General features: G+C 37.4%; 1 protein-coding gene across 4 annotated transcripts in view; it reads right to left on the bottom strand.

The window, feature by feature from the left end:
* vps50 (VPS50 EARP/GARPII complex subunit) overlaps window positions 1-22,100 on the bottom strand; it is a 391,193-nt gene that overhangs the window by 145,153 nt on the left and 223,940 nt on the right. For 3 of the 4 annotated variants that reach the window (XM_039737505.1, XM_039737506.1, XM_039737507.1), the window contains exons 17-19: window positions 20,449-20,539; window positions 16,109-16,285; window positions 11,426-11,544 (exon numbers count right to left, since the gene is read on the bottom strand). In XM_039737505.1, coding sequence (XP_039593439.1) covers window positions 11,426-11,544; window positions 16,109-16,285; window positions 20,449-20,539 — 387 coding nt within the window. The remainder of the gene's footprint in view (window positions 1-11,425; window positions 11,545-16,108; window positions 16,286-20,448; window positions 20,540-22,100) is intronic. The other variant, XM_039737508.1, reaches the window with a different exon arrangement.

Genomic DNA, 22,100 nt, shown 5'->3' with positions numbered 1-22,100 from the left:
AGCGGTTACAGCCTTTCATCATTTAGTATTCTTTGCCCATGTGTCTACTTTGCTTGTTTTTAATTAGGATACAATGCAGGGAGCAAACTACACCGAATAAGGGAAAAATAATAGGAAAATGACAAACAAGAGTAAGTATTTAAAGCTATAGCAAAAATATTTCTAAATGTCTTATAGAGTAAAAATCATACTATTGTGCTTTTCCTAATCTATACTAATAAAAGGCAAAGCCCTCACTGACTGATTGACTGACTGACTGACTCACTCACTCATCACTAATTCTCCAACTTCCAGTGTAGGTAGAAGGCTGAAATTTGGCAGGCTCATTCCTTACAGCTTACTTACAAAAGTTGGACAGGTTTCATTTCGAAATTATACGCGTAATGGTCATAACTCGAACCTATTTTTCTCCATATACTGTAATGGACTTTAGCTCGATGGCCATGGGGGGCGGAGCTGCGCCTCACATCATCACGCGTCCCACGTAATGACGTCAACTGACTGTGAACGCAGTACGTAGAAAAGAAGGAAGAGCTCCCAAAGAGCACTGAACAAAAACGATACAAGCTTATTCATAAGTGCAGCTACTGCGGAAACAAAGCACGGTGTAAACCGTAAGTTTAAATTAAGTTTATGGGCACGCTCCCGCTGCAGTTTGTCATGCTTTCGTCGAATACTTTATTAGCGAGATGCAAGTTTAATGAGAAGACACAAGGTATAAACAAGACTTTGGATCACTTTGTAACGGAGTTAAAATTGCTGTAGCGAGAAACTTTTAAGTGCCGGGTCTTAGCTAACGTTAAATGAAGCCGTGGACATCGCAACATCACACAAGAGAGCAGCTTACGTGAACTACCTAAACGCAGTACGAGTTATCACTTCCATGCATCAAACCTGTTAAAAAAACGCATTACACAATTGACAAGGTAGGAAAAGAATATGCTCCGAGCTGAGCTCCACAGCTAACGCGGTCTTGCGTAGGCAACTTCGTCACGCTGCCACCAAATACTCACAGAAAAATCCACAAGTTAATACACACGCTGTCTCTAGAGTTACTCCACACTCAATGTATCCCTTGCATGCCCGTTATACCCTCTGATCTCCCATTTCAATTCAGATGCCTCCAATTTCCAGTAAGGCTCTGCTTCGCGATGACAAGTAATAAGTCTCAGGGACACACGCTACAAAAAGATTGCCATTGATTTCAGGCAAGATTGCTTTTCTCCTGGACAACTATACGTTGCATTCTCAAGAGTGAGCTCGCGCAGCTTCGTCATATTACAACCGGACTGCTGAACTGACAACGTGCTATATAAAGAGAACTATAACAATCGTAATAAACGAACAATAAAACAACGGAGAACCCGTGGATTAAATAAAAAGGCAGCTTTCTTGGCGAAGCAAGGGAAAATGATGGCCTTATATGTCTTTCGTTTATAAAACAGCGGAGAAGCTGTGTAAAGGCTGCTTCACAAAAAAACAGCTGAGCGCCTTATATGAGCAGGCAGTCAGCTAAAGAGGGACAGCGGAGAACCCATGGATTAAATAAAAAGGCAGCTTTCTTGGCGAGGCAAAGTAAAAGGATGGCCTTATATGTCGTTCATTTATAAAACGGTGGAGAAGCTGTGTAAAGGCTGCTTCACAAAAAACCAGCAGAGCGCCTTATATGAGCAGGCAGTCAGCTAGAGAGCGGAATCAATAAATAACTATAATCGTAATAAATGAACAAAAATTAGCGTGCAAGCCGCGGATTAAATAAAGGAGATGGGTACCTAAACAGTACAGTTAGTCTCAAATAGCTACACAATAACTATAGCAATCGTATTAAACGCACAATAAAACAGTATAGAACCGCGAAGCAAGGAGAAACGATGGCCTCATGTGGCGTTCGTTTATAAAGCAGCGGAGATGCAGTGTGAAGGCAGCTACACAAAAAAACAGCACAGCGCCACACTCTGAATGTTTTCCTCATATCACCATTATACCCTCTGATCTCCCATTTCAATTCAAATGCCTCCAATTTCCAGTAAGGCTCTGCTTCACGATGACAATAAGTCTCAGGGACAGACACTTCAAAAGGTTGCCATTGATTTGAGGCAACATTGCTTTTCTCCTGGACAAAACTATATGTTGCATTCTCAAAAGTAAGCTCAGTGCACATCCGGAGTGCTGAACTGACAACGTGGTATACAAACGTTGCTGCGAAGTGCGGGGATTTTGCTATATACAGTATATATATATGTAGATGTGTATATATGTATATATATATATCTATACTAATAAAAGGCAAAGCCCTCACTCACTCACTCACTCACTCACTCACTGACTCACTCACTGACTCATCACTAATTCTCCAACTTCCCGTGTAGGTAGAAGGCTGAAATTTGGCAGGCTTATTCCTTACAGCTTACTTACAAAAGTTGGGCAGGTTTCATTTCGAAATTCTACGCGTAAGGGTCATAACTGGAACCTATTTTTCTACATATAATGTAATGGAGTTGAGTTAGAGATGGCCGTGGGGGGCGGAGTTTTGTGTGACATCATCACGCCTCCTACGTAAGTACGTAGAGAATAAGGAAGAACTCCAAACAGCGATGAGCACAAAACGCCATTTCACAATTGAGAAGGCAGAAAAACATTATGAAGCAAATGATGCATACAAGCATATTCATAAGTACAGCTACTGCGGAAACAAAGCACGGCGTGAACCGTAAGTTTATATTAAATTAAGTTCATAGACAGGCTGCCACTAGCGTTTGTAATTTAGTGCCTGCCCATATAAGGCCGTCCATCAGCGGCAATTCAATACAAACACTGCCGGTAAATATTCACGTGTGAAGGACTGTGCTTATGCAGAGGAAGATGAGATGGTCAGGGTGGTGTTTGGCACAGACTCATTGAAACTGCGAGAGAAACTTTTAAGTGCCGGGTCTTAGCTGACATTACACGAGATGGCACCAGCACAGCTGGGAACCTTCGATGCAAGAACATCAAGCGGCTCACGTGAACTGGCGCAGTGCACAGACAAAAAGCAACAGTTCCAAAGAGTGCTGAACAAAAACCGAATTACACAATTGAGAAGGCAGCAAAAAAATATGAAGCGTCTGATACATACAATCATATTCATAAGTGCAGCTACTGCGAAACAAAGCACACGGTGGAAAAAGTGAATGTCCCGCTAAAGGAAGACAGTGTAAAAAAACCCGTGCATGCAGTTTGTCACATCTCAGATAAAGAGGAAGACGAGCTGTTTATTGATGCAGTAAGAAACTAATCGATGAATGAAACCTCTTATCTTTACAACGATTGACAAACACGGAATGTAACTTGAACACAACACATCGTACAAATACGACCTGATTGAAACAAATAATGATAATCAAATCCTTGATGACAGCAACATTCAATAACACTCACAAAACAATTACTGTATATTGACAATCATGTTAAGTTATTTTTAAAATGTTCCCTTTTCTTTTTCATAACTTCTACTTCTCCACTGCGATACGCGGGTATATATATATATATATATATATATATATATATATATATATATATATATATATATATATATATATATATATATATATATATAAATGTATATATATACCCGATCTACAGTACATACTCTGATAGACAAGCCACAGCTGTGGCGAATTGTAGAGTCTTCGCCTCTAATGCCGAATTGAGGTTCGATTCCCGAGAGGGATGCACTGAGTATGTACGCGCTACCGATTCATTTTACCTTCGCATCTCCTTGGTTTGGGACGTATGAAAAATATTAGGTTAACTCAGAATCATGTTACGTTATTTTTAAAATGTTTCCCTTTATTAGCACAAGCACAGCTGAGAAGCTTCCATGCATGTACTCCATAACGTTAAAAATAACGCATTTAATCACACTTTCAATTCCAAGCAAACGGGAACTTTTGTCAATGCATGATTTCCTGGTACATCCATTACACTGATGCACACATCACAGCTACAAAAATGTTAGAGTCGGAATAAAGCGCGTTCCTACGACTGATCATTTCGACTACCCGAGCGAAGCCTTGATAAAAGCATGGTTTTGTGCACACTGAAAAGCAAGCAAAATTAGATGCATTACAGAAAGCGGACTTTGTGGCTCTTACTGGGGATCATTGGACTTCCGTGACCGTTAGTAATTCTAATTACATCTAATTACAAAATGTTCAATGATCACACTGTTTTAGCCTAATGTACAAAATAATTTTGGCTAATGTTACTCAGAGTTTAAAGATTAAGTTGGTCAAATTACCTTTTATGTTTCTGACTTATTTTTTAAGAAGAAAACTGCACTTTATGTTGAAATTTTGGTTATTATTATTTAAAGACAATACTATTCTGAAAATGTACTTAAAGTACTTAAACTACCACTTTATTTTAAGTCTGCCCAATTTTAACCAGGGATGATATTTTTGTTTCTGTTTTGAATTCAAATGCAGTTTAAAGGCTTTTTTTTTCAGAAATTAAAACAGCTTCAGTTTACAATATTCATGTCCATGTCTATTATTTGATTCTGTCGCCCACTAAAACCCTTTTAAATTAAAAAAAAAACATTTGCGATTTGGGGCAAATTTACGTGTGCGATTACATACGATTAATCAAGATTAATTCTTACACAGCCTCTAATTAATTGGATTAATTTTTTTAATAGAGTCCCACCCCTAATATATATATATATGTGGATATATATATGTAGATTTGTATATATATGTGTATATACAGTATATATGTAGATATGTATATGTGTATATACAGTATGTATATATGTGTGTGTGTATATATACAGTATATATATATATATATATATATATATATATATATATATATATATATATATATATATATGCCAGCAACACTCATGACAATGACAAAACAATTACATTGTCAATCATGTTACGTTATTATTAAAATGTTTCCTTTTCTTTTACTTCTCCGCTGCCAATCAGGTATTTTGCTATATATATATATATATATATATATATATATATATATATATATACATATATACAGATATATATATATATACAGATATATAAATAGATAGATATGACAACAACACCCATATCAATGACAAAACAATTACATTAACAATCATCTTACGTTATTTTTAAAATGTTTGCTTTTCTTTTTCATAACTTCTTTAACACACTACTTTTCCGCTGCGAAGCGCTTGGTATTCTGCTAGTGTATATATATATATATATATATATATATATATATATATATATATATACAGTATATGTGTGTATATATGTGATATGTATATATATATGTAGATCTGTATATATGTTTATATATGTGTGTGTGTGTGTGTATATATATGTATATTTATCTGTATGTATGTTTGTGTATATCTATATATGTATATGTGTGTGTGTGTATGTATGTGTGTATTGTAATGGATGGCCGGGTTCCACGCCCGGCCCTTTTACTCAGGTTCCGGGGAAGCCACCAGAGACTCCGCAGTACATTTCCCCGGGACGCTTGGAACCCTCAACTGAGCGGGTGAACGGGCAGGAGTTTCCTGCCTGATTCCACTCCCGCAAAGGTCGAGCCAAAAGGAGTCGAGTGTGCTACAACTGCGGCAACTGTAGCCACATCTGGCGGTGTTGTCATGTGAGGACGTCCAAGTGGCAGCGACGTCAGGGCAACACCCCCAGACCATTTGCTTATATTTCCACAGGGCAGAACAGTAGTGCTGAGGACACCAACTCCCCATTATGGAGAAAACCAGCCCTCACGGGACGGGCCACTGAGGCCCACGAGACTCCTCTGGAAGAGGGGTGGTGTAATGGACAGCCGGGTCCCATGCCCGGTCGGGACGAACCTGCTGTATATGGTTCAGGGGATCAGCCATGGACTTCTCAGTACCTCCCCGGGATGCTTGGTAGCAGCCTCCCTGGTTGATGATGCCTCAATTTCCCGCAGGGTTTCATGGGAAATGGAGTTCTCCCCAACCCTGTGGGGACCCAGGATGGCCGCCAGGAAATGAGACAGAGATAATTAAGCCCAGCTGGTTTAATCATCAGGCCCACACAGGAGTGCAATTGGGAATAGGTGAACAAGCAACAGGAGCACTCCCGAGAGGGCCATAAAGGAGATAGCAACCACCATTCTGGGCCAGAATCGGGTTGGAAGAGGACGAATTTACCTGAGAGGAGGAGTGGTAGTGCCAGCGGAAGTTGGGTGGAAGAGAGATGGAGCTGGAGAGAGGACTGGAGGCGGCCAGGAGAGAGAGGCATTGAGACTGCGAGGCCTGGACATTGGGGGGAACGGTGCAAGAGGCACTGGGGTTTGTGGTGCACGTGTCTTGTAAATATTGTAAATAAAGGGTGTGTGGTGGAGCCAACGATGTCCGTCTGTGTGTGTCCGGGTTCAAGTCCACAGTATATGCATGTGTATATATATGTTGATATGTGTATATATATGTATATATATGTAGATGTGTATATATATAGATATATGTATTTGTTTATATGTGTGTGTGTCTCTATGTGTGTGTGTGTATGTATATATATATATATATATATATATATATATATATATATATATATATATATATATATATGACAGCAACACTCATAGCAATGACAAAACAATTACATTGACAATCGTGTTACAATATTTTTAAAATGTTTCCTTTTCTTTTTCATAACTTCTTTAACACACTTCTTCTCCGCTGCGAAGCGCGGGTATTTTGCTAGTCTATACTAATAAAAGGCAAAGCCCTCACTGACTCACTCATCACTAATTCTCCAACTTCCCGTGTAGGTAGAAGGCTGAAATTTGGCAGGCTTATTCCTTGCAGCTTACTTACAAAAGTTAAGCAGGTTACATTTCGAAATTCTACACATATTGGTCATAACGGTCAATAACGGTCGACGACGTCTGCCATGTTGAACTTTCTTATTTATGGCCCCATCTTCACGAAATTCGGTAGGCGGCTTCCCTATGCTAACCGAAACCGATGTACGTACTTATTTCGATGGTATGATGCCACTATCGGCCGCCATGTTGAACTTTCCAACGTCACTAATTCTCCAACTTCCCGTGTAGGTAGAAGGCTGAAATTTGGCAGGCACATTCCTTACAGCTTACTTACAAAAGTTAAGCAGGTTTCATTTTGAAATTCTACGTGTAACGGTCATAACGGTCAACAACGTCCGCCATGCTGAACTTCCTTATTCATGGCCCCATCTTCACGAAATTTGGTAGGCGGCTTCCTTGTGCTAACCGAAACCAATGTACATACTTATTTTGGTGGCATGACGCCACTGTCAGCCGCCATATTGAACTTTCCAACGTCACTAATTCTCCAACTTCCCGTGTAGGTAGAAGGCTGAAATTTGGTACTTATTTCGGTGGTATGATGCCACTGTCGGCCGCCATATTGAACTTTTCAACGGTCTTTGTTACTTATGGGCCTATCTTCAAGAAATTTGGTACGCGGGTTCACAACGCTAACTGAATCCTACTTACGTACATATAAACGTCCATAGCTTGCAGCTCGGTCACCGTGTGAGGCGGCGTTGGGTCCCCCATCCCAACGCCTCCCACGTTGTTGGCTGCCTGCCTATATACGGCTGTCCGTAGCTCCAGTCTCTAATTTCCCTTCCTTGCTTCGCCACAGGATTCACGTCTTCCTGCTGATAACTACAGCCTTTTAATTTAATCCACGGCTTCTCCGCTGTTTTATTGTTCATTTATTTCGATTATAGTTATTGTTTAGGTATTTTAGACTTACTTTACATTGTTCACATACCCATTTCCTTTATCATTCCAACCGTACCCCCATTAACATGTCTATCGAGGTGATCACCATTGATCAAAGAACTGTCACTTACTGAGTGGTTTCCATGCCCAGAGATGGCACCTGCCTTTTCCATTCTCTTTGTTACATATTGCACGGCCATATCAGGCTCACTCTTGATATCCGGAGGAACATTGTGTCTTATGTATTGAATGACTGGGACAGGTTCAAGGTGTGGACTGATGACGGTACAGGAGATAATTATACCACACAGGAGCACTATAAGAGTGAAATGCTTAAGCCCTTCACCTATGGTTCTGCATGTGAGCTGATGGCTGCCGCAGAATTGTTCGGTTGTCGCTTTCAAGTGTACCGAAATGGCCAAATATTTTACACCTTTTGACAACCGCCAATGCCTCTTTAACATCTTAGATTGACAGGTGACGACTTCAGTAGTGGACATTTTGATGTTTATAAATGTTTAAACTCTCAAAAGCTGGATGTGAAGTTATCGATGAAACCGGTTGTATACTTACAACGCTTGACAGATGCCAAAGGTCTCTTCAACACAAGTCCTACAAATACTGTCGTAATTGAAACAAACCATAAAACTCAAACCGATTATGACAGCAGCAATCCAAGCTGTGAGATTTGAAACAAGATTACTGTTCACATGGCCAACTGTACGTTGCATGCTCAAGAGAAAGCTCAGCGCACAGCTTTGTCATATTACAACCGGAGGGCCAAACTCACAATGTGGTATACAAAGAGATCTTTAACAAATAATTATTGGTATATTTTCCCTCAGTTTAAAAAGGTTTCATTTTCTTCTTAATAAAAATTTTAAGGCAGTACTTTGCCGCTGCGAAGTGCGGGTATTTTGCTAGTGAAGAATAAAACAAAAAACTAAATGAGATCAGTTATTGTGAATCTGGTTGGAACAAAAACCTTCAGACACAGGGGGTCCCCAGGACAGAGTTTGGAAACTACTGCTATAGATTATTTGATTGGCTGTGAAAAAGCAACTCACAATTTCTGGGGGAAAAATATTAATAAATATATTTCTCTCCGGGAATCACCACCTTATCGTGGTCCAAAGTGCCCCTGCAACCCTTGGAGCTATGTTGTCTGGAACAGATGCTCCCGACAGGACCTCCATGGCAAATTGGTCCTAGCTGAGGGTGTCAGACAAAGAGTGATTCAAAGCCCATAATGAAGCCACTCTAGGAATTTAACTGGCATAGGGTTATCAGGGCCTACTCCTAGATCCAGGCTTGGTAGAAGTGCCCACAGTCAAGTACCTGGCAACTGGGCCTACCATGGGGCCTGGTCTGGCATAGACCGAAAATATAACGTGGGCCTGCCCTCCTGTGGGCCCAACACCTGCCTATAGGGAGGACCCCAAGTTAGGTAAACAGCTCCGCAGTGGCAAGGTCCCAGGGGTGGATGAGAGCTGCTCAGAAATTCTGAAGGCACTGGACATTGTTAGACTGTCGTGGCTGAGATGCCTTTTCAGTGCTGTGTGGTCATTGTAAGTTGTGCCTCGGGAGTAGCATACTGGGGTGGTTGTCCCCATATATAAAAAGGGGAACAGTAGGATGTGCTCCAAATATCAGGGATCATACTCCTCAGCCTCCCTGGGAAACTTATGCCAGGGTGCCAGAAAGGAGACTCTGCCCAGTCGTGGATTCTCAGATCCTGGGGGAGGAATGTGGATTTTATTCAGACTGTGGAACGGCAGACCAGCACTTTAATGTCACGAGGAGTATGCCCAATTGTTCTAAATGTGTTTTGTGGGTTTAGAGAAGGAGAATGACTGTGTTCCATGAGGGATTCTGTGGGGAGTGCTAGGAGAGTATGATGTTCCTGTGCTCCTAATAAGGGCTACTTAGTTTCTATATGATCACAGTGAAAACTGGGTGTGCTCACATAATAGGAAAAATATCAGCACTGCTTCCAGTGGTAGTGGGACTCTTCCAGGGCTTTGCTTTGTCTCCTATCCGGTTTGTGATTTTCATGGACAGGATATCAAGGCAGATTTGGGGAAAGGAGGGGGTCCAGTTCGGAGGCCTTAGAATTGCGTCACTGCTTTTTACAGATGACATGGTGCTGTTGGCTGCATCGAGGTGCTAACTCCAACACGCACTGGGATGGTTTATGACCAAGTGTGAAGTGGAAGGGATGAGGATCAGCACCTCCAAATCTGAGGCTATTGTCTTCAGTAGGAAAAAGGTGAACTGTCCTCTCTGAAGTGGAGGAGTTTAAATACCTCTGGGCCCTCTCTAAGCTCACAAACTGATCGGGGAGGCAAGCTCAATTATGAGGTCGCTGCATTAAATGGTAGTGGTGAAGATGGAACTGAGACAGAAGGGGAAGCTCTTTATTTACTAGTCGAGCTACATCCCTACTGTCATCTATGGTCATGACCTTTGGGTATGACCAAAAGAATGAGATCAAGGGGTACAAGTGACCAAAATGAGCTTTCTCCACCAGGTGGCTGGCCACTCCCTTAGAGGTAGGGTGAGAAGTGGAGACATCATGGAGAGGGGCTCAATGAGAGGAGCCAATTGAAGTGGTTTGGACATCTGATACGGATGCCTTCTGGATGCCTCCATGTGACATCTGCGTCTGCCTCTCTCAATCTTCTCATAATGCCAAGTCATGCACCTAATCTTACTTTGATCCTAATTTAACCTGACAGTATGAAGTTATCCTGATTATTCAGCAGCTTCTTTGGCAGACCTCAGAAAGCCTGCAGGGTGTGTAGCTTGAAATCTTTGTAAGTTATTAAGGAGTGCTTCACCTCTTTTACAGTAATATTGTTTCTAATTTAAAAGATCATTTTGGGGAGATTTTTGGAATAGTTAGATTATATAGAAAACAAAAATATAATGATTGTCAAACAACTAAACTGTTCTTTAGTTGTTTCAGAAGATTATCTCATCTTATACATTTTCCTTCCTATATGATGTGCAACTAAGTACATATTTAAATTTACCATTTACTAAAGACGCCATGGCTATTAACATTCTATGAATAAACTATGATTGACAAAGACATGACTAATGAAAAATTAAATAAATAAATAAACCGAAAACATTGTATGTTTGGTTTTATAATTGAAAATAGAGGTTTTATATTGCCAGTAATTTGAAGAAATCAGTTTCCACTGTTGTGGCACATTTTTAATAAGCGATAAATCAGTCTAAATGCTTTCATTTTTCAATTTCATTAGCATATACTCAGACTCATTTCTTGACATCTGTTCTGTTTTTGTAGCTGTAATGAGTAGGCTATTTATTCACAGTTGCCCTATACCGTGTGAAGTATTATAATGGAAAAACTATTACAGGTCTAGGTAAACAAATATTAATAAGTGACCTTTCAGAGTTAACTTATTCACCCCTGCCATGATTTAAATTCCTGGTTGCAGAGTGCATTCTAAAATGACAGCTATTAAAATTAATAACAATTAAAACAGAAGCATAGACAAGTTTGTTACCTCCAATATCATATTGTGAAAAATGTATTTAGTGGATATGAAAAATCCCAACAAAAAACATTTTTGTGAATGAGGATTATGAGAACAAATAAATATTTCTATTTAAAGAAAGAAAATGTTTCTTTCAGAGAAGCACAGAAAGCTACCTTTTCACTGGCATATCCCCTGTTTGCTCATCCACATAATCCCTCTTGAGTTCTTCCGGAACATCACTGTCACTGTCATATTCCTGATAAGCACTCTTCTCCAGTTCATCAGATTCATACTGTAACATGAAATGAAATGATGAGAATTTTGCATGACTCAAGTGTACAAAAACTGAATGCTTTTCTCCCCGTTGCAGAAATAATTACAGCGCTGAACTATGAGCGTCATCATTTTTCTTTTTTCTAATGAAAAAAATAATTAGTACCAGTAATTCGTTATACTAGCTATTAACAGTTTTTAAGTGTTTTACAAAATGTAAAAGGAGTGCTTGGCCAATTAATTATGTTTATTCTAAAGGTGCTATAAAAAGTACACAACTACATAACATACAATAAACAAATATTTAAAAGACTTTTTTTTGTCCACGTCAATTGCAGTCAGTATGTCCCATCTACAAACATGTTTTAAGGATTTCTTATACTTAAGATGGCCATGACTGTCCCAGCTCCCGCCTTGTACTACTGTTCTTCTAAACCTCCATTGGCACTCATGGTCTTAGTAAAGCCATAGTGTTTACAGGTTTTCAGTGCAACTAACTTTCAATCGGATGGGGCTCATTTCTCCTTCTTACACATTTTATTTAACTTTGCCATAAAGTATTTGTTTATAATTTGCTGAATTTAATATCACCAACTTTTATGTGTGTTTGAGTTTACTAAATGTAGTAAATGTGGCTTGTTTTCAGGATGTTTACTATTCTGTCTTTCATTGGCTAGACAATAACACCTAGCTACAGTTCTCCTAAGCTCTTAGATATCTGCTAATAAATAAGCAGCTCATTTCCCAGTTCAGTTTATTCACAATAGCTCATTCATTGTCAGATTCCCTTATGATTTTTCCATGAAAACTGCCTGACATCATAAAGTGAATGAAAGAAATTGAGACAATGACTAGACACTAACAAGTACAATAATTATACAAAGCCTTAGTGGATCAATGCTGAGTCAAGTAATACACTAACAAGATTTCAATTAAGAGGTTGTTTGCGATGTCTCTTCTACTTTTATCTCTTCAGAAGCTGGTATGACACCCTGTGTTCTAAACTACAAACCCAATAGTTAATCTAAATATACAATACCACAAAGGTAAATCTGTTAAAATATACCATCAGCTTAGATGAGCAAAAAACTACACATTTTGTATTCAATAAATTTTGCATAACTCAAAGTTAAACATTTCATCTATCTGAACTTGCATTAATTCAATTCAAGGTCACAAGGTGAGGATGGAACCAATTCTGGCATCGATGGGCACAAGGTAAGCATTGGCCCTGGCTGGAGCACCAGTTCATTATCATGTAAACTCTCGCATCCACCTACACAGTGACAATTTAAACTCAACAAATAAACTACCCGGAATGTCTTTGAGACATTAGAAGAAAACTAGAGAGCCCAGAGAGAGAGAAAAAACAAAAAAAAAATCACACAGGCACTGAGTGAATATGCAAGCACTACACAGACTTTGACTGGCTAGGGTTTAAACCTGTGAGGTGGTAATGTTCATGACTTTGGCAGGATGTTGCTACTGTGAAATTGTAATGAAATGACTAATAATCATGAAATAATAATAACTTTATACAGCCAATTCTCAAACCCACTTATTTCATTTTAGCATCCTCAGGGCTTGGAACACTGAGCACAAGAAAAAAACACCAAAGGGCACGCCAGCATAGAGCACACCCACCAACGCACTGACGCAGTGCCAATTTAAAGTTAACAATTAAGCTAAACTATTCACCTGTTGTATCTGGAAGTAAGAAAACCCTTTGCATCATAGACTTAACATCAGCAGCATCATTTTTACTATAAATAACTCACAGATGACTTTTACACAGAGGGTAAATGCAGAATAAATGAGGAGCTGGTGTGATACAGTGTGCCAGAAATCCATAGTGGTACAAATTAAAAAAAGATCTGGAACCAAAGTACACATAACTTTTTTGTAACTTGTTTGATTCTAAGGAAACTAATATTTAAAACAAACATCTTAAATACTTACAAAGGAGAATATGCATATAAAAATGAGTGGATAATTGGAACTGCCTTCTTTGCAACTACCTTAAAAGAGGTTTAATACATTAACATTGTTTAAGTAATGAGTATTCGAAGTACAAACAAATTATGTTGAAGTTACATAAAATTGGTTAATACAATGTGGTTACAGGATGATAACACTAAATTGAACAAAGTGGAACATATATTGTCAAATGAACACAACAGCATTAACAACATTCTGTATGTACACAAAAACAGTTGTAATTGTAGACCTAATCAGTCCAGGCATACTGTGCATAGATACAGTAATTTGCTATATTATGGATGGTGCCTGTGAATGAGTTACTGAAATTAACAAGGTGCACCACTAAAGTCAATCAACATACATTTTTCATAAACATAAGAAAAAAAAATCAGACAAGTATGAAAAAACTTAAAATATAAAACAGTAAGTGTGAGATGTGCACAAACTGGCCTAGGAGAATTCTTCTAAGGCTGCATTTGTCTCAGTGTCATTCTCTCTCCTTCAGTCTCAAACATACATACGCCTGAAGATCCATCAAAATGTCATACTTTCTAACTCTGTAGAGGGTACCTGGCAATAACCAAGGAGTCAACTGAAATCCTTAACCCTTTGTTACAGCATCCATATATGCCCAAGCATTCCACAGTCTCCTGAAAAGATCCATCTCTGTCTAAGCGCCATGAGCACAGGAAAAGCGCTACTTAACTAAAATGTATTATTAGTATTATTTGCTGAAAATAAAGACCTTTAACTGTGTATGCTTTTGTGATTCTAACTTATAAGATTTACAACTATTTTGGGACATAGTTCAATGTGTCTATATTCATAAAGTCAACCATTTGATAGGACTGATTTTCTGTTATTTTGACACATGAAGATAGTCATTCACAGTTAAACAGACATATAAATTCCATTTAACTTTAAGGATGAGATTTTTTTTTCCCTCATTTGGTAGATTTTGCTCTCTTCAAAAAAAAACAAAAAACAAAAGGATATGACAAGTATTTTTGTGTAGTTTGGGATATGGGTTGTCAGAGGCTGATTTTAAGGCTGAAAGTCATAGAATTTAAACTTTGATGTTCCAGGATCAACAGAGAACTGAGAATATCAGATTCACTGTTTATAATGCACTGAAGGTTACCCACACTCCCACTGTGAAATGCTAAAATATAAGAACATAATTAGCATGTCTATGGTAGTTAGTGGAGATAAGTAATCACTTGCTCGTCACTTTTCCTAAACAATTAAAATTTCATTTAGTGCCTCATTGTTCCCCAAACAATTGTATTTAACAACTATGGACAAGTAAAACAATGAGAAATATAGCATATAAATAAATAAACGTATCATTTACTTTGTATTCAGAACTCTATTATAAAAGTAATAGAGTTGCTGCACTCTCACTATGAAAAATGAAATGAAACAGAGTAAAGGTTTTAAACACATACAAAGGGTTGAGCTTTTCAAAATCTATTCTGGATTTTTTTTTTTTACTATTTTAATTTATAAAAGTATATTAGTTCATACATTTAATAAAATACCAGCTTATTGTGATGGACTTGGCAATTGCTGCATTTAAAAGGAAATGTCCTCCAAAGTGATATGAATTTTTAACAGGCTTGTGAAAGTTACTCATATATTTCTCTTGCCTTAATTGCCCTAAACTATTTTAAAAAACTTCATAACTCATTTTATTGTCAGAACAATACATATGTTTATAGTTACTATCCGCCAATTAACTACAACACATACTATAATTTATAAACCAATAGAAAAAAAGGTAATAATAAACAAACAGAACCAAGCAGTAAATCAAATTGATTATTTCTGGTTTTACATTATGTTCCCATTCTGTTTTGTATTTTGGTTGCCTCGGTTTTTCTTTAAAGACAGAACAACAACCCGAAATGTGAATATTTCAACTCAGGGTACTGTTATGGTAGAACTTATCCTGGCAACATTGGATTCAAGGCTCGAACTATACCAGGGCCTAGTCCTGCACATAACCACATTCACAGAGGTCTAATCTTGGAATTTCCAAGTAACAAACTTGTCTTTGGTTTGCGAAAAGAAAACCAGAGTAACTGGAGAAACAGAACGTGGAAACTTCGAACAGGCAGCCAGAAGACATGAGAAACGAAAATCAGGACACTGGATTTGTGAGGTGGCAGCAATGCTCCACACTTTCTAAGGGGGGTCACAGTTGTATTTAACTGCTTTACATGTTTCAGTACTTAATGTATCTGCAATTTGACTTTCTCCTTGAATACGGTAAAGATTATCTTTAAATATTACAAACTGTTAATAACCTTCTAGCTGTGCTAAACCATATGATATCTACATTGTGTTTTATAGTTGCAACTAGCCATGTGAAAATAGATAACCATGTTTCACTACATTTTTAAAGAGGCCAAATACAAATTCAAAAGGGATTCAGAATGATACCCTATTTGTCATTAACTTGTATAATCTAAAAAGGATCAGAAAAAACTTGTTTTATATTATATCAGTACTTATTCATAAAGTTTTGTTAACTGTATTTCAGTGTAAAAAACCAGGTCACGCTAGGGTTAAATATTTACATAAAGTAGATCCTCTCATACCCCGTTAGCAGCCAAAACATCCTCTGTTTCATCATCTTTGCTGTCTGTCTGCATCTCAAATGGATTCCCTCCATTATGGTACTGTTCAAACAATGACATAGCCACTGTGGATACTGCTGCAGTTTGCTTGCTAGGTGACACTGAAGGAGAGCGTGACTGGCCCATAAATTTGTACTCCTAAAAGCAATAAATTAGATGTAAGGTCACTTTTCTTCAAACTTGTCTTGGAAATAAGATCTGAACTTTACAAAGGCAAAACAAATGAGTTAAGACAATGACAAAAACAACAAACTTCAACAGACAAGAAGTGAAATTAGACAAACAAATGGAATATACAATTCTGCCATGACAATGGAAAATAATGAAAATGGTAACAAATGACATTTGAGACATATAGAGATAATCTGATAACATAGGTCAATAGGAATTTGGGGAAAGGGTATGTTCCTCTATTAGAAGAAAAAGCTATTCATTAATTCAGTGACTGAAACTAAAACCTACAGTCCCTCTGGCCTTCTAGAATCTGAGCTTGAGGCCATAGTACTGTATAATAAAAGAGCAAAAGTTACATGGCCTTATGAAGTTCTGGGTATTTCCACATATATAGTACTTTGGAAAAGTTTTATTCTTTTACATTTTCTTGATGTAGGTACTATATCACATTTACTCATTTTTAAATACAGAAAGTCATTTCTAGCCTTAATTATCTACATCATAAGAAGAAGCCAAGAGGCTGTTCTACCATAATTAACCAATTAAAAAAAATGAAAAACTTTTCTGCAAGCATTCAGTCCCAGTCAAAATTATTTCAGGTACACCAAACCACACACTGGCATTTTACGTCACCACTGTTATTTGCCCCATTCAACACAATACCAGTGAATAAAGATGCAGTAAAAAGCCTAGGGACTGCACTTGAAGGAAAGAATAAACCATGAATTGAAAACATAAAAGAAAGCACTTTTCATGGTAGAAGAAGAACACCGCATTCCAAGAAAAACACCTGCTACCTACTGTCAAATTTGGTGGAGGTTCCATCATGCTGTGGGGCTATGTGGCTAGTTCAGGGACTGGTGCCCTTGTTAAAGTCGAGGGTCGGATGAATTCAACCCAATAGTAACAAATTTTTCAGGATAATGTTCAAGCATCAGTCACAAAGTTGAAGTTACGCAGGGGTTGGATATTCCAACAAGACAATGACCCAAAACTCAGTTCGAAATCTACAAAGGCATTCATGCAGAGGGAGAAGTCCAATGTTCTGGAATGGACGTCACAGTCCCCTCACTTGAATATCATCGAAAATTTTGAAGCAGGCAGGCTGTCCATGCTCGGCAGCCATCAAATTTAACTGAACTGGAGAGATTTTGAAGAATGGTCATCAAAGGCTATAGGAGGCGTCTAGATGCTGTTATATTTGCAAAAGGAGGCTCAACTAAGCATTGATGTAATAGATCTGTTGTGGTGCCCAACTTTATGGACCTGTCGAATTTTGTTATGATGCACATTGTATATTTTCTGTTATGACTGTATAGGGAAATTGCCAGTATGAAAGAAATACATGGCTGAAATCCAAGAACTGGGAAAATGGACACAACTCAACAACACTGTGAGCCTGAATGCGCCTAGAAACTGACCTGTGTGAATCACCATCATATACAGCAATCTGAAAACCACCCAGAAGTCAGTCAAGTCAGTCAGTCATTTTCCAACCCACTGTATCCTAGCACAGGGTCAGTCTACTGAAAAAAACTGTTTAAGGGATAAACTACAAAAATATAGCAAAATGACTATGTGCCACACACCAGTTCCATCAAACCTAGTGTAGCATGGGTCTTAGAAAAACTAAGTTGGTCAGAAAACAAGCAATGTAAAGGTAAAATATATCTCAGATGAAATTGATCTTGCTCCCCTACAGACCTAAAACTGGAGCAAAATTTCACTTAGAGTTGCACACATTATGTAATTTGCATTGCCACACATACGCTAGAGCAACTTCCAACACTACTTCCAAGTAACTTAGTCAAAGTTTCAACTTAATCTGCTAACAAATTAAATTATGTTCAAATAACGAGAAGGCTAAATGTTTATTTTAGAATGAATGCATTTACTTTTCGTGTATAAGAAGATTATTGCAATTTACTTCTAAATTATGAATACTTAGAAATTGACTATAAAAGATTAGTCTTGCAGTTTTGAAACAAGGCATAATTGTTACATATTCAATTTATTTAAAAAGATGCAAAAGAATCAAATCTAAAATTTCCATTTCCAATACTCTATTAACACATGTATACTTGTAGCCAAATCTAATATTTGATTAAATGAATATGAATAAATACAAGTTTAACTTTAAGATCAATTTGAAAACATGCACATATATCCATTCTTCTTTTTATCATCCTTACTTTAATAAAGTCTCAAAACTCTGTATATACTGTGTGAAAAATTATGCCCTGGGAAACTATCCACAGATTAGAGATCATAGTCCTATTCATTTTTATCTAGAGAAATCAACGTCCTAAGCATTGAATACTGCAGTACCATAAATCAGTTCTTGCAGTTTTGCAAGACATCAAGCAGCTTAAAAGCTTACAATTTGAAGGATACATCTCAAATGCAAATAACACATTTTATCACCAGTGATATTTTATGCTAAATTTGTTAAGGAAAAAAGCATACATTCTCTATGGATGGTTACATTTGCACTATTCAAGCTTTAACTTTACAAGCTATCATCCTTATATAGAGTACTCAGATTTTATCCAAAATATCTAAAACAACTATTTACTAATGCAGAGAGTGGTTAATTCACAGAAGACTATTTTATAAAGTTAATAGCAATGTTTGTTTTATTTTATTTTGGCTACTCTGCCTCATACATTTCCTGAATAGTCTACTGTATCACACTCAAGAGTTTTAAAATAAACGTCTGCGTTGTATGCCCCAGAAGTCAGAGTCATGTGACGAAGACGTAGGCAGACATTACTAATCAAGCTCAGCTTAAAATGTTACCCTCACATTGCAACTCAAATTGTGATTTGTTTTTTTTTTTTAACTCATGTGTAACACAGATCTGAGCTTTTTAAAGAAGGGTGAAAAGCAAAACAAACACAAAATCAAAATTGTTTAGACTGGATTTAGTACTTCACAAAAGGTACTAAATCAAAGAGATTCCTGTAGACATATGTTGACATAAGCAATTGAACCCTTCACCACTCTGCAATTATCAAACCACTGTTTTGGTTTCTCTCTCATGTCCACATGTTTTTGTGTATAGATGTGGTATTAATAACTGTACTTAAAGCAACAGCTACAATCTTTTGTTTCCTTTTTCTCTTCTTTACCCTTTTGAGCAGGCAAATCCGTAGATACCCTGGACTTAAAATAAGCTGTGGAGCAGCCAAAATGCTTTTTGTTTTCACAATCATTTATTAATTTGCATCTGTTTGATGAATGTTTTTATTATTTTTACACATGCGTGGCACATTCAGAATAGATATCCGCATACAATTAGACATGGGTCACTTGTAAGATTCACTCGAAAAGTTAAAAAAAGTAAAATCAGATATGAGCAAAATTTGGAACAGAGTCACATTTAGCTGCTCTTTGGACCTAGCCAAAGAAGCATCTATATGGAAGCCATTATGTGCTCTCATCTTGTGGTATTAATGAGACTTGTAACAGCATTTTAACATTGCCAAATCTATCTGAAGAAACATTTGGCAGGAAGAGTACTTGGTCAGCAAAAAGAAAAGAGAAACTGAAAATCAAGACCAAGCAATACAGAATGGGAAAAATGTAATTAAGATGAAGGAAAAGACAAAAGGAACTAAAACGCGGGAAAAGGAAAAGAAAAAGAAAAAAGGAAGTACAATATACAATAATATAGTGACACTAAGCTGTAAACAGAAATGGCCTATCCAAGCCTTGTTATAAAAAAATAAATAAACAGTTTTGAGCAATTTCTTTAAGGCAATGAGGTCTTATGGATAAACTGCTGAACTAGAAGCTACAAGGCTGCAGTTTCAATCTGAACTCAAGAGTGTGATTTTCAGCCAATAATTTCAACTTTCCATGGTTCATAAGTATAAAAATGTATGCAAAATGGTTCTCTAAAATGCCATAAATTTTTTAAAGTTTGCATTTACCACAAAGGCTGTTACATAAAGGTAAATGCATGGACACTACCAGTAGATCTGACAAATTAATAAGATTTCTATAAAATTATTCATGTTGTCATTAAAATCAGAGAATTATACATTATTTTAAACTTAACTCTTTAACGAAATCACTTGTCACAGTTTGTTAGTATATCAAATGAAATAATAATCCATACTTACATGAAGTTGGGTGATACTAAAATTGGACTTCACTGGGCAAAGTTCCCAAGTTTCATTTTCTAAGAACATTCTAAGCTCTTCAAGACGTATTCTGAAATGAAACAGTGTTATACTTACATCATTGATACCCATGTCATGTAAGTATGAGGAGTAGTTACAGTACACAATAATAGAACAAAAACATTTACATAAGAAAATATAATTGCAAAAAAATAATTTCCCTAATAAAATACTGGAAACAATAGATATGAGCCCAGAAATGTCTATCGCTACATGGTTGACTCCCCTTATAAAAAACTTAGCATTGTGCTGAAGCGCATTTTAATTGAAAGCAAAAATGAAGATGGATTAGCATAACAATAGCTCAGGAAACAAAGTTTAAAAATAAATAAATAAATGTAGGTGATCCCTAATATCTGGGATGGTTCTCAGAAGTAACTTCAAATACAAGTGTGACATGCCTCTCTGTCACAGGCTTGCTGCCACTACATAAAAGGGTTGATGAGAAAAGTAAAACATGACAGAAGGAAGGAAGATACTGTATTGGTGTTTAAGAAATGTGAAACTGCATATGCCACCCCTCCATACAGCTTATGCCTCTTTTATTTTGGGATATTAATTAAATTTAACCCCTTAACCAGAGCACTCAGTTACAGTCCTGGAGGGTCACTGTGGCTGCAGGTTTTCTAACCGGTTTTGTAATTAGAAGCCAGGCCTAACAGGTAATGAAACTTGGTATTTAATTATATGGTTTGTCAGTGCTTTTATTCTTCCAAAACGAAAAAAATTATATATTTTGCTTTCTGAAAACTTTATCCATATGTTTCAGGGTCCTTCCCTTCTCTCCCATTTGTTTCCAATCATTTTATTAGCACAAATACCTCATGATGCATATGCACAGGTTACAATCTTTATATATAATACGCTATCGTGGCTGCTCGTTTGTCTGTCCAAGAGTTTAAATCACCTGTAGCTCACAAACCGTTTGACCTATTGACCTGAAATTTGGTATATACAGTGGGTAAGGAAAGTATTCAGACCCCCTTCAATTTTTCACTCTTTGTTATAGTGCAGCCATTTCCTAAAATCATTTAAATTTATTTTTTCCTCATTAATGTACACACAGCACCCCATATTGACAGACAAAAAAAAGAATATTTGAAATGGTTGCAGATTTATTAAAAAAAGAAAAACTGAAATATCACATGGTCCTAAGTATTCAGACCCTTTGCTCAGTATTTAGTAGAAGCACCCTTTTGAGCTAATACAGCCATGAGTCTTCTTGGGAAAGATGCAACAAGTTTTTCACACCTGGATTTGGGGATCCTCTGCCATTCCTCCTTGTAGATCCTCTCCAGTTCTGTCAGGTTGGATGGTAAACGTTGGTGGACAGCCATTTTTAGGTCTCTCCAGAGATGCTCAATTGGGTTTAAGTCAGGAATCTGGCTGGGCCATTCAAGAACAGTCACAGAGTTGTTGTGAAGCCACTCCTTCGTTATTTTAGCTGTGTGCGTAGGGTCATTGTCTTGTTGGAAGGTAAACGTTCGGCCCAGTCTGAGGTCCTTAGCACTCTGGAGAAGGTTTTTGTCCAGGATATCCCTGTACTTGGCTGCATTAATCTTTCCCTCGATTGCAACCAGTCGTCCTGTCCC

This window comes from Polypterus senegalus, chromosome 15 (assembly GCF_016835505.1).
Source record: "Polypterus senegalus isolate Bchr_013 chromosome 15, ASM1683550v1, whole genome shotgun sequence".
Classification (NCBI taxonomy): domain Eukaryota; kingdom Metazoa; phylum Chordata; class Cladistia; order Polypteriformes; family Polypteridae; genus Polypterus; species Polypterus senegalus.
Note: the sequence above shows the minus strand (reverse complement) of the source record. Positions and strands in the feature narration are given on the sequence as shown.